Source organism: Emys orbicularis, chromosome 9, assembly GCF_028017835.1.
Source record: "Emys orbicularis isolate rEmyOrb1 chromosome 9, rEmyOrb1.hap1, whole genome shotgun sequence".
Lineage (NCBI taxonomy): Eukaryota > Metazoa > Chordata > Testudines > Emydidae > Emys > Emys orbicularis.
In genome coordinates, this window is record NC_088691.1 from 68,919,215 (window position 1) to 68,937,469 (window position 18,255).

Below are 18,255 nucleotides of genomic sequence, written 5' to 3' on the forward strand. Positions count from 1 at the left end.
CTAGCAAAGAAAGCAGACATGTCCTAACTTGGACTACCTCTTCTGTGGCACCCTCACAACCTTTTGAGTTTGAGTTATAAACATTATTTAGAAAATTCTTATCTATGTAAAAAATATAAATATCTATATATGCACACTTATTTTTTTTTTGTTTCTGAATGATTAATCAGCCCTCCAAAACAATGCTGCAGAAATTTTAGTGCTAGCTCCACAAAGGGGATTTAAATTCAGTGTTGCAATGCCTAATGTTTAGGCACCCTGCCACCTAGTGGAATTCACAGTCCTATGTTAGGTGCCCAGGCTCTCTGTACAATACAGGGATAGAGTTAAGTGCTTAAGAAGGCGATGCACAAAAAACAGCAAGCTGAACAGTCAGCTGTCTAAACTATCAAATAGGAAATGCTAAGGAGAGGAGTGGGTTCTGAGCCCTGTCCCTCAAAGGGACTGAGTGCTTGTCTATACAGGACATTACTCTGCACCACAGGGGTGTAAATTTATTCCATGCTAGCATGTCACGCACTAACTGACTTGGCTGGACTCTACTGCTGAGCACTAAAAGTTATTTGGTGTGTTAACATAATAGTGTTTGAAATGGGACTATATTAACATGCACTAGTGAACTTTTAGTGCACATCAGCAGGTTGAATATGGGCTAGTTAGTGTGTGACATACTAGTGCAGACTAATATTTACATCCCTCTGGTGTGGACTAAAAAACCATGTGGACAAGCCCATAGGTGCCTATTTCCACTTGGGATTCACAGCACTGAACCTTCTCCTGGAGTTAGGTTCCTCAGTTTTTTGCAAGAAAAGGCTTAAGAGGTGTTGGCCTCCTTATGACCTTTATCCCAGAAGTTGGGGCACTCACTCAGGATGTGTTCAAATCTCCTTTCTGCCTGATGTGGGGCAGGAACTTTTATCTGGGTATCCTACATTGCAGGTGAGTGCCCTAACTACAGTGCTATGGGGTGTCTCTCTTTGGGTACGTCTACACTACCCCCCGGATTGGCGGGTAGCGATCGATCTATCAGGGATCGATTTATCGCGTGTAGTGTAGACGTGATAAATCGATCCCCGATCGCTCTCTCGTCAACTGCTGAAGTCCAGCTCGGCGAGAGGCGGCGGCTGTCAGTCCTGCGCCGCGAGGACGCGAAGTAAGTGATTCTAAGTCAGTCTAAGATATGTCTACTTCAGCTACGCTATTCTTGTAGTTGAAGTTGCTTATCTTAAATCGATTCCCCCCCCCCCCAAGTGTAGACCAGGCCTTAGTCTCCTGTTTGAAGCTGTTCCACTTCGTATGAATAATAAAATAGCCATTGGACCAGATAGTGAGAATGATCCAGGGGTAGGATGTTGACCACTCAAGCTGAAGCCCCTGCTCCACATCAGGGAGGAAGGGGGGATTTGAGCCCTGGTCTTCCACATCCTGGGTGAATGCTTTAACAACTGGGCTAAATGTAATAAAGACAACCATTTTTTGAAAGGCCTGATCCAGTAGGTGGCTTCCAAAAACTCCTAACGCGTCGGGCCTCAATGTAGAGATAGCCAGGGCAACGCCTACTTTGAAGATCATGCTGGAGTTCTGGCATGAGCTAGGTGTACAAGTGTCACACACTCTTGGAACTTGTATGTGTACCGTTTGCAAAGATTTAGGCACCCTGGGGATTTTATTGATTGAAATTTAGGCACCATTGACTTCAACAAGGGCAGTATTTAACTCTTTGTCCATAGTGATATGGTTAGAATCTTAATTCCTCTGTCATGCGTCCATGTCATTAAGTGTCATTATGGATGGTTATGTTTATAGTAAAAATGCACGCTTTGCATACAAGTACCAAGAGTCAAATCCTTTAGGCCATATAATGCCTTCATGTAGAGGAAGCAATATAGTTCCACTGCATGCACTGTGCTATACAGAAGAATTGCATAGCTTCCTGTGTACCCTGGAATAAAGCTCTGCAATGGCCCCATTCAAGGTAAGGTGTAGGGTTGTATAGGGACTTGGCCAACATACTAATTTGATGGCTTTACTGATGACTATGTGAGGAGCAATGGGTGTTTGCTATTTTTTCCACAGGCTCTTAAGTAGGTTGATAGTTCAAGGTGAAGGAGTTGAAGATTGCAGGTTAACATCTATGCACAGAATCTTATATTCTGATGTGATAGGGTAGCATGTCTTCAGTTTTTGTGGGTCCATCTATTTGAAAATTGGAACTGGAAATTTGATTAAATCAAGGTATTATATTGAAAAATAAGATTGTTTAGTAAATTATTATGGGGTGTTCCTAGATTTCTGCATAATTGACAGAGTAATCAAAATAAATACTGCAAGTCGTAGATTGGAAGAGAAAAATTGTTATCCCCACTACTTTGCTGGTCCCTTGTGTGATGCTTGATCTTTGTACAAAGGAACTAGGATTTTACCCTAAACTCTTAATTGCATAAATTGACCTACTACTTTTCTAATTAAGAGTTATCAAATGGGAAATACATATTTTTTAATAGCACTGAAAATTGACTTTTTTCTCTTTCAGATCTTCGCTGATCTACATGTAATCAACAAATTTGTCAAACTCCCGTGTGATCTACAACCTTCACAAGTAGACAAAATGAAGCTAAAGCATACTATCAATCCTGTTCTTCTGCAGTTAATAAACTTCATAATATTGGTATACTCATTTATAACATACATTCCATGGTACATACTATCTGGCTCAAGACAGACCCTAGCAAAATCAAAACAAATTAAGGCTAAACCTGTGAAAAACAAACCTGGTAGTCCATACAGGTCTGTTAACAGTTTGCATTGCTTAGCTTCGGTTTTATATCCTGGATGTGACACACTCGACAAAGTTTTCAAGTATGCTAAAACTAAATTTAAGGACAAAAAACTTTTAGGAACACGTGAAGTCTTAAAAGAGGAAGATGAAATCCAGCCCTCTGGAAAAGTTTTTAAAAAGGTAAGTAATTTTGTTCTGTCTAACTTATTTTTTCTTTTAAAACCAGTAAAGTCTACTCTCCATTGCAACAGTTCTAACTAGAGTGATACAGACTGAAAAACTAGGTTTCTTTGTGAGATTAAGTAGCGATGGCAAGGGTTATAATTCCCTCTTTCATTAATCCCTGTTTAAGACGAATCTAAAATCTCTTTTTGAATTCTTTAGATATCCTCATTTATGGTTCCAGGAAAAAGTGATGGTGAAATTATTGTGCAAGATTGTTCTGATTTTTTGGGGAATGTACTGCTTGTTAAAAATCTAGAGATGGAAGAGGAAATAGGTTTAAGTTTTGTATTGTGACATTTTTAGTCAGAGAAAAATCTTATTCATGTTTCTCTAAACTTTCATAGACCTATCATATGAAAAAAACTAGTATGTGCCTCTCTAATAAACTAAATTGTAAATGAAGGGTCCAGTTATGCACCAGACATGCAGGATTTTAATAGGAGTTTTGTTTGCACAAGGACTTCCAATCTGGCATCACAGATCATAATTGCAAAGTCTTGTTTGTTTGGTTTTTGGTTTAGTCACCTTAAAGGTGAACTACAGATTTTTGTAAAAAATGTAAATCATTCCAATAGTACATTTTGAACAGCTCAAATACTATAAAGGGATTATTTCAGTACAGTAGCCTTTTCTGTAGTTTTGTAAGTTCAGGCCTCCATTAATGATGATTGACTCTTGCTTTTTGTGAGCTCCTAGGAAGCATGCCACTGCTTTAGGGGATAAGTCAAGTAATATTTCCTCCATTATTTCACATTATTTAAACCCTATAATAGCATGATTTTGAGATGGTATTATCAGGACTTGCATATATGTACATGAAATCTGCATGCTTCAATGCAGTTCATGGCAGATGTGGTATCCTCAATCAAGTGTGTGCTGATCAGGAACCAGTAGACAACAGTATTGTGCTCTCTAGGACTTCCAGGAAGGGTAGAAAGGGCTGCCGTTGTCCCAATAAAAAGATTAATTTTGGTGACTATAATCCCTTTTGGTGGGGAACCTGCTTTACTTTGAATGTTAACAGGGATTTTTTTAAACCATGCACATGTGGTGTTTTATTTATAAAAACATAAAACATGGTTAAAATACCCTATAGTAATGTGTGTATACATATGTGTACATATAAACCAGGGGTAGGCAACCTATGGCATGCGTGCCAAAGGTGGCATGCAAGCTGATTTCCAGTGGCACTCACACTGCCCTGGTCCTGGCCACCGGTCCGGGGGACTCTGCATTTTAATTTAATTTTAAATGAAGCTTCTTAAACATTTTAAAAACCTGGTTTACTTTATATACAACAATAGTTATATATTATAGACTTATAGAAAGAGACCTTCTAAAAACATTAAAATGTATTACTGGCACGCGAAACCTTACATTAGAGTGAATAAATGAAGACTTGGCACACCACTTCTGAAAGGTTGCCGACCCCTGATATAAACAATTGTTAGCATATATTAGTTCTGTTTTAAATTGTCTTACAGAGGAGCTCTAACTGATGGGGAACCTTTCCCCAGCTCTGGATAATGTCCTGGTAAAAGGGAAATACTGTACAGAAACATTTGCTTTCATAAGGAGTGTGTACATATAATCTATCTTGATGCTCAGTTCCCAACTTTGTTGGGCTGTAAAGTAAGCACAAGAGCAAGTTAATGTTTTATACAAACTGGGCCTGTTTCTGACTAACTAACATTTTGGCCACAAGTAGTCTTTCTGGGTTTGTTTTCTAAGCATAATTAATGCCATAATGTTTAAGCATTAGGAAGTTTTAGACTATTCTGTTATGCAAGTGTCTTGGAAGTAGCAGAAAGCTGAAAAATGTGTAGAAATAGATAAATAAGTAGGTCATTCCCTCTAAATCTTCAATCAGAAAATTTTAACTAAACTTGAGACAACAGTTCTTTATGATAGATTGCCATACTTGATGCTGTGCTGTTTTGTTCCATGGGGTGGCACTGCTGCATAAGATTGTTTTTAGAATTGCTTAGCATTTTCATTTTATGTTAAGAAATGCTGACTTCTTTAAAATGTGATATAAAATGTTTAGCAAACAAATCAGACTGTAAAAGTTTTACAAGGTACTTTGCACATATTTCTAGTAAGACTCCTATTGAAATCAGTGAGTTTTGACAATGAGTTTCATCAGGAAGGACAGCAGGAATTGGCTCATACATTTTTTGAAATGGGACTTTGGCCTAATTGTCTCTGAAGTCAATAGTAAAGCTTTCCATAGCTTCTACTGTAATTCCCTGCAACTCTGCTGTAAAGAACAGATTCTGAAAATTGTTTGAAGACAAATATGCATTGGCCAGATATATTACAACAAATCTATATGTCTTTATAGAAGTCTTATTTTTCAACTAATTGATCTAAAGTCATAAAGCCTATCCCCTAGAACAGTGGCTCTCAAACTTTTGTACTGGTGATCCCTTTCACATACCAAGCCTCTGAGTGCAACTCCTCTTACAGATGAAAAACACTATTAAATATATTTAACACCATTATAAATGCTGGAGGCAAAGCAGAGTTTGGGGTGGAGGCTGACCGCTTGCGACCCCCTGAGGGGTCCTGACCCCCAGTTTGAGAACCCCTGCCCTAGAACATATTACTACTTTACTAACTCTCAGTGGTCTTTTTGCTAGTTTTCCTATTTAAAATCATTCTATATCATCTAGTTCTCTTTGTAAAGACAGCTTGTCACTGTTCAGAGTAAGCTTTTGAACATTTACATAATAATTTGTAACTTATTTATATGGTGTACTCAAATCTTAACTTACTTACAAAGGGTAGTAATTATTATTGCCAGCTGGGAAGCTGAGTAAACGGGTGAGAAATGACTTGCTTTGGGTCACTCAATAAGTCAGTGGCAGATCTAGGCATAGAATCCAGGTCTCCTAAAAGCCAGTCAAGACCCTCGTCTACTGGACCATGCTCTCTCCCTGAAGAGGCATTTCACTTGTGCGAATGTCAGTAAGTGGAGTTAGATCCTCTTTAAAAAGTAAAAAGTTATGCTTCTGATTTTCAGAAGTACTGAGTAGCCACGGTTCCATTTGAAGTCACTGGGAACTGCAAGTGCTCAACATCTCTGAAAATAGGCCTAACATTAATTTGCTGTTTATTGTGAAGTGGACTGATGTCACTGATAGCACATGCAGTTACTGATTATTAAACTAATACTGAGTTTAAAGGGATACTTATCAGAAAATCACATTTGTTTGAAAGATTTGTATATTCTGTAGCTGAGAATAATACCCAAGACTCCTATAAATGAATGCAGTTAGAAAAAATATAATTTCTCTTTTTTTGTTGTTGTTGCTGCATTTGACAGTACTGGATCTGTATTCAGTTTTCCAGTTCCCTTCTGTAGTGGAACAGGTGTTGCTTTTCTGATGAAAATGTGTTTTTTTTAAAAAACACTTTTTTCCCTTGTCCCCCAAAGGATTTTTTCAAAAAGCCAGGATGTGCTAATCTTGAAAATAGTTGAAAATTTAGCTGGAAGCCTAATTTAATTGGAAAGATTCAGTGAATATAGGTTGTGAGGAGGACATTTAGGATTGGTTTTCTTCATCTTGTATGTTTTTGTGTTTGAAAAAATAAATTGACAAATTTGAAGTAGAACAAAATGTGAAGGTTAGTTCTAAACTGTAAATTGGACCACATATTTGAGATTATAAACCATGCATAAAATTCTGGCCTCATTGAATTTAATCACAAAACTCATGTTGATTTTAATGGAGCAAGGATTTCACCCGATAAATTTATTTTCTATAGATTTTAAATGTTCCATTAGTGCAGGAAAGACATGGGGGAATATGTGATGGCATGTGTAAACGTGTGGGACTCACCCCTGCAGCACCTCCTGCTGGTCATCTCAGGGAATTAGCTCTTTTCCAGTCTGGGTGCCCTCTGCAGGCCAGTGTCCCGCTTGTAGCTGGCCCCATGTCCCTCCTGGACCCCAGTGCCCCTTTACCCTGGAGCTGCCCCCTGGCAATACCCCCACCAGTCTCTATGGGTCTCCCCTCTCTGGGAAACCCCCAACCCTCTAATCCCCACCTTGCCTCAGTCTGAGCTACTGCCAGTCATTACCAAGCCCCTGCTCCCTGGGGCAGACTGCAGTGTAAAAGCCACTCATCACAGGCAAGGGGGTTCAGACCTGCTGCCTTCCTCTGCCTCCCAGTACCAATTTGGGCCTTGCAGCCTGGGGAGTTGCCAGCCTGGAGCTCCCCTGTTCCTGCTCCTCCCCAGCCCTGCTTCACATCCAGTACCCTTTCTGCAGGCAGCCAGGCCCTGCTCTCTCCTAGCCTGGAGAGAGACTTCTCTTGGGCCACTGGCTCACAGCCTTTTTATACAGGCCAGCTGTGGCCTGATTGGGGCGGGGCCCAGCTGTGGCTGCTTCCCCAATCAGCCCATTTTAGCAGCTCTCAGCCTCAACCTTCTCCCAGGGCTGACTTTAACCCTTTTTCTGCTGGAGTGGGGGAGCCGCCCCACTACAGCATGTAAAAATATAAAGGTTTTATCAATATCGAATGGCCTTACTGCTCATCAGTGGTAAAGGGAACTATGCAGATCATCTAAAACAAGTGCTGACAAACTTTTATACCTCACAACACCCGTGTAATCTATTTATGCCACAGAAATACTGTCTTACAAATGTATCAGAGAATTTTAAAAAGTTATATTGGGATAAATTTGTTTCTATCCACCTCCAGACACAGGCTCCCTTAGTTACCAGGAGTCTGTCTTCAGAAAATAAAAAATATTAAGAAGATTAACATAGCTTTTGTAGAGGTAAAAATGTTGTGATTTTAAGGCCCATTATCTCAGGGACCTTCCAGGACTAGACATAGATACAGGATCATGTTCTAAGTTTGTGAGGCCACTCCATCTGGTTGATCTAATATTGAGTAATATGCTTCAAAAGCAATAGTAATAGACTAAATCCTCTATTATTTGCCTACTGTTTTAGTCTCTCCAAATTAAAGGAAAACATGCAGAAGAGAATTTATTGCAAGATTTGGAATAAAAATGTAATGGTAGGAATCTTCAAACCCACCCAGTGTTGGCCAGGCTCTGCTGCCATTAAAGTTGATGGTAAAAATCCCCTTGACTTCAGTGAGAATAGAGCTTGGCAAATTCTGAGCACTCTTTTTGAAAAATTCACTTCACACAAAAGAATAGGTAACTATGTATATACAGTTATGGGAAATACTACCTGTCAGTGGTCCTGGCTGGCAGACCTGCAATTTGTGCTCTAGGCACTCTCTAGGGGTGACTTGGGTTTGAAATGATCTCATAGTCTAGAAAGAGACTGTAGAAAAATCCTAGAGGTGCTCCATGTTTGTGGGTCACTGGCTTCCATATAAAATTTTCCCAGCTTACAAGACAACAGTGTTTTTCCAGTTTCTAGTCCTGCAAACAACTTGCATTCTGAAAGTCAAACTAAGTTCTTTCCTTTTCATGCATAATCAATAAAGCCATTGCAGCCCAGATTTTGCCATCAGTTACAGGTGTAACCATACTAGCCTTTAGAATGGGGTTTCACAGGTATAATTCCATAGGTTTTTATTTTAACAAGTAATTCAAGTTTTTTCATATGTTGGTAGTGTGTGTGTTTGTGTGTGCACGTGCTCTTTGAAGAAAGAACTGGCTTCAGATGAAATTGTTTTAACACTGGCAATAAATGCTTGTGAAGACAGAAGGAATTTTTTTTATAAACAATTTGAAAGCAGTGTCCAACCTTTTAAAATCAGAAAAATGTAAAATAACTTATTGTTCATAACAGGGTTCTTGCTTGCATCTTCCAACCTCTGTACATCTAGGTGCCAGCCCTGCAACTGACTTTTTACAGTCAGACCTGTTGGCCTTAGTGGAACTCTGCACAGAGGAAGGGACTCTTCTTGTGTAGAGCCATTTGCAAGATCAGGGCCATTTTTATTAAAAGGCTTACAGTCGCTTTTTGAGAATTGCCATGAAGTTGCAGTTTTGCTCTAGCTTTCAAAAGCCACACTCGAGTGTTTTGGCAGAATTTTTTCGTAACTTTATTGTACCACTGTCTGTCCATGTGGTTTTTCAGTAGAATTCAGTCCTCAAAACTGTGAGCCAGATACATAATGACACCATGACTGTTTACACCATCTGAGGATCTGGCCCTTGTGTATTTAAAATTGAGGAAATATGCATATGGGTTTTATATGTATACATTTGTGTTTTAATATTAGTATAAATATGATGTGGTCCTTTTTATAGTGGTTAGGTGATTTTTCAAGTTTGTGAAAATCTCTTAATTCACCTTTGTTCCTCAATTTCCCCATCTTTAAAATTGCTTTGAGTTCTGCAGATGAAAAGGGCTATACAATAGCTTAGTATTACTAATGAACAACTGAAAACAGCTGTTTTGTATTAATATATTTTCTAGTATCTCTGAACATGTCAGTTACGTAGTAGATTAAGGAGACCTGGTTGACATAATTTATTTAGATTTCCAAAAGGCCTTTGACAAAGTCCTGCACAAGAGGTTACTAAAGAAGCTAAGTTGTCATGAGTAAAAGGCAAAGTATTGTCATGGATCAAAAATTGGCTAGGAGATAGAAAGCCAAGAGTATAAGTAAATGGTCAGTTTTCATCATGGCAATAGGTTAGTGGAGTGCTTCAAAGTTCTGTACTAGGTCCAGAGTTTAATATGTTAATGATTTGGGAAGGGGGATGGGTAGTGGGATAGCAGTATTTAAAGATGACACAAAGTTATTTAGATGAGACAAGTTCAGAGAGGGCTTTGAGGAACTGCAGAGGAATCTAACCAGGCTAGATGACTGGGCAATACAATGGCAAATAAAGTTCAACATGCAAAGTAAGGCACACATTGGAGGGGGAAAAAACTTAAACAACACATCCATCTTACAAGGTGCTAAATTAACTGTATCAACTCAGGAAAGGAATCTGGGTGTTATTTTGGAGGGTTCAACTAAGACCTTAGCCAGTTGTGCAGCTGCAGTCATGAAAGCAATCTACATGTTACCATTCATAGATTCCAAGGCCAGAAGGAACCATTGTGATCATTTATTCTGACCACCTGTATAAAACAGGCCATCAAACTTCCCCAAAATAATTCCTAGAGCCTACCTTTTAGAAAAACATCCAATCTTGATTTAAAGATCGCCAGTGATGGAGAATCCACTATGACCCTTGGTAAATTGTTCCAATGGTTAATTATTCTGACAGTTATAAATTTATTCCTTATTTCCAGTCTGAATTTATCTAGCTTCAGATACCAGCCATTGGATCTTATTATACCTTTCTCTGCTAGATTAAAGAGCCCATTATTAAGTATTTCTTCCTCATGTAGATACTTATATACTGTAATCAAGTTACCCCTTAACCTTCTCTTTGTTAAGCTAAATAGATTGAGGTCTTTGAGTCTAGTCTATAAAGCATGTTTTCTAATACTTCTGTTCATTTTTGTGGCTTTTCTGTGAACCCCTCCAATTTATCAACATCCTTCTTGAATTGTGGGCACCAGAACTGGACACAATATTCTGGCAGCAGTTGTACCAGTGCCAAATTCAGAGATAAAATAACCTCTCTTCTCCTACTCGAGATTCCCCTGTTGGTGCATCCCAGGATCGCATTAGTTATTTTGGCCACATCGTCAGTCTGGGGGCTCATGTTCAACTGATTATCCATCAGAACCCCAAAAACTTTTTTAGAGTCACTGCCTCCCAGGATAGTCTCCCATCCTGTAAGTATGGCCTGCATTCTTTGTTCCTAATTGTATGCATTTACAGTTAGCCATATTAAAACTCGTATTGTTTAGTTGCTCCCAGTTTACCAAGCGATCCAGATTACTCTGAACCAGTAATGTGTCCTCTTCATTATTTACTACTACCCCAATTTTTGTGTCTTCTGCAAACGTTATCAGTGATGGATTTTATGTTTTCTCCCAGATAATTGTTAAAAATGTTAAATAGCATAAGACCAAGAACTGATCCCTGTGGGACCCCACTGGATACACACCCACTCAGTGACGATTTCCATTTACAGTTGCCTTTTGAGACCCATTGGTTAGCCAGTTTTTAATCCATTTAATATATGTTAATTTTATATCATTCTAGTTTTTTAATTTTAATTTTAACAATTTAAAATGTGTGTGGTATCAAGTAAAATGCCTTACAGAAGTCTTATTATATTATATCAACGCAATTACATTTATTAACCAGATTTGTAATCTCATTTTAAAAAAAGATAGTTTGACAGGATCTATTTTCCATAAACCCATATTGATTTGCATTAATTACACTACCCTCTTTTAATTCTTTAATAATCAAGTCTCATATCAGCCACACCATTATCTTGCCTAGGATCGATGTCAGGCTGACAGGCCTATAATTACATGGGTCATCCTGTTTTCCCTTTTTTAAAAATTGGCACAACATTAGCTTTTGTCCAGTCTTCTGGAACTTATCCAGTGCTCCAAGACTAATTGAAAATCATCATTAATGATCCAGCGAAATCCTCAGCCTGCCCTTCTAAAACTCTTGGATGCAAGTTGTCTGGACATACTGATTTAAAAATGTTTACCTAAGTAGTTGCTATTTAACATCCTCCTGAGATACCAGTCAAATGGAAAGAGTGTTATCACCATATAGTGAGACTGTCTCATCTGTTTTTTCCCCCAAACACAGAACAGAAATAATTATTGAATACTTCTGCCTTTTATGCATTATTATTGATAATTCTGCCATTTCAATGTAGTAATAGACCAATACCATTGTCAGGATTCTTTTTGTTCCTAATATATTTTTAAAACTCCTTATTGTCCTTAACTCTGCTGGTCCTAGATTTCTCCTTATGTCCCTTTGCTTCTCTTAACTATTTTCTGTAGTTCCTCATTTCTGATTTATATTCGTTACTATCATTTGTTATATATTATTTATTTTTATAGCTATTTTCACTTCCCTCTAAACCAGGTTGTTTTTTAACCTGGACTTTGTTCTTTCTCAATTGTGGCTTTTGGGGCATCTGTTGAGGCATTGTTAAATGGTTCCCAATTATCATTCACATTTTTCTCATTAAATTCTTCCTCTCAGCTGATTTTGCTCAAATTTGTTTTCAGCTTGGTGATATTGGTGCTATTAAAGCAACAAGTATATGTATTACTGATCTGAATGTTATTCTGCTTGCACATTGTAAATGTGATCATCATGATTCGGTGTACCTAAGCGACCATTAATTTTCAGTTCTGTGATCAGTTCCTCTTTATCAGTTAAGACAAGGTCTAAAAAAGAATTTCCCTGTGTTGGCTGCAAAACTTTTTGAGTTAGGAAATTTTCATCTATAATGATATTGTGCAGCTGTGTTCATGAAAGTAAACTAGATGTTAGGATGCATAAAGAATGAGATGGAGAATAATACAGAAAATATTTTAATTCCATTATAATCAGTGGTGGTTGCCTTATCTAAAATATTGCATGTGCTGTTGGTCACCGCGTCTTAAAAAGGATATTCTAGAATTAGAAACTGTTTGGCTGTTCATAAAAAGGCGACGACACTGATTAGGGTAATGGAAAAACTCTCATATGAAAAGAGAGTAAAAAGATTGGAATTGGAAGACTAATGAGAGGTGACATGGTAGAAGTATATAAGATAATGAATAATATAGAAAAGGTAGCTCAGAAGCTTCTGTTCTCCCCATCTCATAACCAAACAGGGGACATGCATTGAAATTAAAAAATGGGAAATTAAAAACTACTCGTAAAAGGAAATACAATTTTCACACAATATGGGACTGTAGAACTCACTGTCACATGATGTTATTGAGGCCAAAACCTTAAAGATTGGAGATTTATATGAATAACAAAAATTTCTGAAGTTGTAATAGTTAATGCTAACATAAATTTAGGAATAGAGATTAAACTTCATTCTTCAGGGTTTAAACTGATCTCTAACTATTAGGAAAAGACCTAACGTGGAGGGCAGATTAGCCTGCATGTGCCTATTGTGGGGTTTCTTGCACCTTTCCTCTGAAGCATCTGGTACTGACCACTGTCAGAAACAAGACATTGGATGAGAATGAGATGGACTATAGGTCTGATCCAGTATGGCAATTCCTATGTTTTGGCTATATGCGTGGTGCTTCTATCTGAGAGTGTATATATAAAAAACTGCATTTGGATGTATAACAATGAATGTGGGGAAGCAAGAGTTGGTTTTGTTTACTTGGTTTTTTATTATTTATTTTTATTTTTTAAAACAAAATAATCATGTTGGAAAAAAATAATATTCTAACGTTTGTAGGATGATATTTTCAAAAGTGCTCAGACTTGGCTTAGCCCAGTTGACTTTAGTGAGAGTGGAGTTGGTCCAAGGCTGAGCACTTTTAAAAAATCCCACTCCTAATATATTAAATGTCTGGACAAATATGTAGAGAGGCAAGGTGGGTGAGGTAATAACTTTTATTGGGCCAGCTTCTGTTGGTACCTTTTCCAGACCTGAATAATAGCTCTGTGTAGCTTGAAAGCTTGTCTCTCTCACCAAAAGAAGTTGGTCCAATAAAAGATACTACCTCACCCATCTCGTCTCTCTAATATCCTGGGACCAACCTGGCTACAACAACACCGAATGGACAAATATATGAAAGAGATTTGTTCAAGAACCACTAAATGATTATTCTCTAATGTCTTAAAACATTTCCAGATATTATTTGTGTATGACATTTTTTCTGTTTAACTAAAAGTATTAACATGTATATTAACTTTCATAATCAGTATAATTTTAGCAATTAATTTGCTGTTCAGAGAAATGAAAAGATCAGATGCACTAGAGGGCAGTATTTATTTTTTGTTTTTCACTCTTAAAGTTGACTGCTTCTTCAGGAGACCTTTAAGCACTGCCTCAGTACCTAGTATTTCTGACAATGTTTGGATATAAATATCTGATAAAAGAGAGATTCTTCTATTACTTTTGACCTCTTAGAGCCTAACAAAACCTGTGTGCATTCTTAACTTTACATATATGAGTAGTCCCCATAGGGACTGCTGAAGTGTGTAAAGTTAAGCATGTACGTAAGTGTTTGAAGGACTGGGATCTTTATATAGTAAACTGATTATTAAGTTTGGCACTAAGTGCTGTACACTGGAAAGTAGCTCTCTAAACATTCACACTTTGTTGTTCTTGTACTCTCTGTGGATTAAGAACCAAAGTTATTGTAAATTGTTTTAAAAATCAGAAAACCCTTTTCTTAGTAATGACTAAATTAAAATGCAAACTAACCCATCATCATTTTAAAAATCCATTCTAGGCATTACCTTACAAAGGTTCTGAAACATGGATTTTCAATGCGTCTTATTTTTTTTCTGAACCATCAAAGTGAATGATGAGGAAGAAAGTATCATTTTACCCTACCCCATTTAATAAAAATACTGAAGCAGTGCAAGGGAAATTCTAAAAATATTTTTTAAAATTCCAAAATACTCTTTTGATAGGTAAATATCTATAAAATATTTTTGTATCCCTTGAGGAGGAAAAATTGCCTTAGTAATCTGAGTAGTGTTAACTGGTGTGTGTGTGTGTGGGGGGGGGAGGGAAGGGATAGGAGCGTCATGGTGCTAAAAAGATATAAAGAGTTGTCTCCAAGTGTGTAAAGAACAACCTCTTATAATATAAATTGACCTTCTAACTCCAGCTGCTGAAGTGGAATTAGAAGTTTAGGTAGGAGTGTGAACATGAGGTCAGGCGATTGGAAAGGAAATGGATTTGGAAGTAGGGTACTTGGAGGCAGGGGTGGCAGAACCGAAAGAGCAATGGAAATATTTTGTGGGCTCTGTTCCTACATAAAGACGGGGAGATGAGAGTGGGATTTGGAGGGGCTGCTGCAGCACCCAGGATTGGGTCAAGGAGCAGGTAGGAACCACTGGGATCGCCCTTCCCATCCTGGAGCAAGCGGCCTCTGTGCTGCCGAGTCTCTAATTCTCCTTGCGCCCCCTTGATCCCCTTCCTGTCACCCTCCCCCCCCCACCCACAGCTGTCTTCTGCCATACTGTTTGGAAGCTGGAGGGGGGAGATGAAGCTTTGGTTCACATCCTCAAAAAATGTGTGCTTGGGAAGGCAGGAGGAAGCAGCATATAGATGGTGGCAGGACATTGGCATGTCAGGGAAAGAGTAACAAACAAGGATGCGGGGGACCGTGGGGTTTGGGATAAGGAAAATGAGCTCAACATATGTGTATGTGCAGGGAGATTAAGGATATATCTACATTGCAATCAGGTGGTGTGGTTTCAGTTCATGTATATGTACCCAAGCTAGCTTTGATCTAACTAGCTGAGGTAGGATTTGTAAAGCCACAACAGCATGTGCTGTTACCCAGTGTTCCAGGTAGGCTTGTACAACCCGTGCTGGGGTGTACGCTGCTGCATCTTCACTGCTTCCTGAGATAGCTAATAGAGGTAAAATTTCCTTTGTTAATAAAAGCTCGTCCCAACTCCCCAAACACACCTGTATCATTGCTAACCTCTGGTGAAGGAAAGCACTGATTTAGTCTGCATCATAAGATCTGCTGAAGCAGGACTCCCCTTGTTCAGATGTCGTACACCAAATTAGTTTAAACTTTAAATATAACATGTAAACAAACATCTGTGTTGAAGGGTTAAAATTGAAATTCCATTGCTTATTTAAGGGATCCCTTTCCAGTCATCTCCTATTAATTTGTTGTTTTGACCTTCGCATGTATTTCTGCAAGTTATATTGGCAGGTAATGTTAAGTTTGAGTGGATGGTGTAAATCACACAGGGAGATAGTGATAAGTATTACATGGCAGTAGGCCCCTGCTTGGAGCCCTTATGATAATAGGATGAGAGAAGAGTTTGGTGGTGGTGATCCTAAATGGGTCCTGCTGCTCATTGCTCCAGGTGACTATACCTAGAGCTGGCAATGAAACTGATTTCCAGGTCTGCAAAGAATGCTGAGTCTTTTTGAAATTTTTTCATCCCAAAACAGAATGAAAATCCAAAAATTTGAAATTTTTTACAGATCAGCTAAATGCACAATATTTTGTTTCAAAAACACAGAGCCAGCCGGAATAAGATCTATAGGCTCCTGGACTCCTTGGCTTTGTGGCAACAAGTCAGGTGATCTGCTTGGAGTTTGGGAGCCAGGGTGCCAGGTTCCTGACTCTTTGGCTGCCCATTTTTTGTTGAGGGAGTTCTTTCTTTATGAATAACCCCAGTACCTGCTTCTACTATTGCTCACAGCTTTGTCAAAAAGCAGCAGCTAAATGAAGTTAACTAGAGTTAGGTCAGTTTCACAGCTGCTATTTAATGGTGGATAGTCGTGAAACTGACAACCATCATGTCCATTTCAGTCATCTTTCTGAGCTCCTAGGCTCTGTGGCTCTGCAGTAACCCGGGTTTCCTAGGCCAAGGCTGGGGAGCCCAGGCTTCTCAGCCAAATGGCTGCTATGGAACTGGGGAGCCTAGATTTCCCAGAAGCCCTCAAGATAGGCTGCTGAGGTGCTGGGAAGGGTGGATTGGCAGGTGGATGAATTAGTAGAAAACCAGTAAAGCAAAAAGAATATTTGAGAAATTTTTTTACTACTAAGCTTTTATCCTTTTAACATGGAATAAACTTTTTAAAATCTTAAATACTTAAGGGTTAATTACTGTGGTGTTTAGCATGGCCTCAGAAGACCCCAAATGCGGTAGACATACCATACTTTCCAAGTGGGGGAGCAGAAACAAAAACTGTGATATCTATTAGGAGATGTCACAGTCCTTGTGAATTGTGGAACCGAACTGTGTGCCAGGTCTCTGGGGTGGTAGTGGGGAAATGTTTTGGGAGGGACAGTAGAGTAGGAGAGGATGTCCTAGCATTTTGAACTACATCTATGTTGTGTTTCTTGTACATGGGGTTGTGGTCCACAGTATGCCGTATCCACCCTACAGCCAATTTCTATTCCCTCAACAATCACATAGTTTCCTTGTACCGAGCCATTTAACTTGGACTTTGACGGACAAAACGTGGAACTTCCACAATGCTATAATTTGTTTTAATGCAAGAATGTTATCCTTTGGCAGACTTTGATAATTATATTTTTAGGCTTACATCGTTCATATTTTCACATGGGTTAAGGCATAATAAGGATCCTTTTCTAAATTACACTTATATAAATTTATATTACTTTATTAGGTCATCCTTGGAAAATACACTTGGCTCTCATATGATGACGTCTATGTTAAAGCTACTAATTTTGGAAATGGCTTAGCAGTATTGGGGCAGCAACCGAAGACTAACATTGCCATCTTCTGTGAGACTAGAGCAGAGTGGATGATCGTTGCACAGGCCTGCTTTATGTGCAGTTACCAACGTAAGTACTTTTCTTCATTGACCCTATATTTTAAATACCTTTTGGTCTCATGACATTGATTTTGAGGTCACTTCATGTATTAGAGGTTTATTATTTGTATATATTCTATAAAATAAAATATTTTAATCTCAAATGAAAAATATCTATGATGCTAAACTAAGTCTGTCCAATTCTGTTCTGGTGTGTTATGTTACAAACCTCTAGATGGAGAAACTTGTGTATGTTCTATCAAGCCTGGATCCACAATTGTAGTCGAGTCTCAATAAATATATAAAAGTTAAATAAGTATATCTTCCTCAGACCAGTTTGTGCCCTGCTTCTCCGTGAGAGATGAGCAATGAGGAGAAACAATCTTCAATTTTTTTTGCTGTCGAATCAATGCAGGTTGCTGTAGTTCCTTTATAATAAAATAAATAAATAAAAAACCCTGTAAGAATTAATTGAATTAAGTGAGTCAGATGTATACCTACACTTTATATGGTTTAGATTTCAGATTGGACACTTGCTATGTTTTGCATTATAAGATGACTTTTTCATTGTTATAAATTTGATTTGAATAAGGATTTATGTTCATTTTATTATATCAGACTAAAACTATATATCAGTGTATCTGAGATTACCCAATTTTCTTTCAACCTTATCTGTTATCCATCACTTCACTGTCAGGAATTGACCTGTCAAATTAAGTTTCCTGGTTTAAGTAAAGTTAACTAGATATAAATCACTTGCACTTTCATTAGCTACATTGTTCTGGTTAGGACTAATAATGTTTGTTCAGGAACCCATTTTGGTTGGCCATGTAGGTCTTCTAAACCTCATTTATCTGTCTTAATTCTCCCCTTTCTTCCTCTTTTCTTCTCCTGCTGCATTTATATTCCTGCTAGTCTCTTTCATTTCC

General features: G+C 38.2%; 1 protein-coding gene across 1 annotated transcript in view; it reads left to right on the forward strand.

Moving 5' to 3' along the window:
* ACSL3 (acyl-CoA synthetase long chain family member 3) overlaps positions 1 to 18,255 on the forward strand; it is a 109,642-nt gene that overhangs the window by 42,186 nt on the left and 49,201 nt on the right. The window contains exons 3-4 of the mRNA XM_065411367.1: positions 2,534 to 2,959; positions 17,180 to 17,357. Of these exons, the coding sequence (XP_065267439.1) occupies positions 2,609 to 2,959; positions 17,180 to 17,357 (529 nt within the window). The 5' untranslated portion in view covers positions 2,534 to 2,608. The remainder of the gene's footprint in view (positions 1 to 2,533; positions 2,960 to 17,179; positions 17,358 to 18,255) is intronic.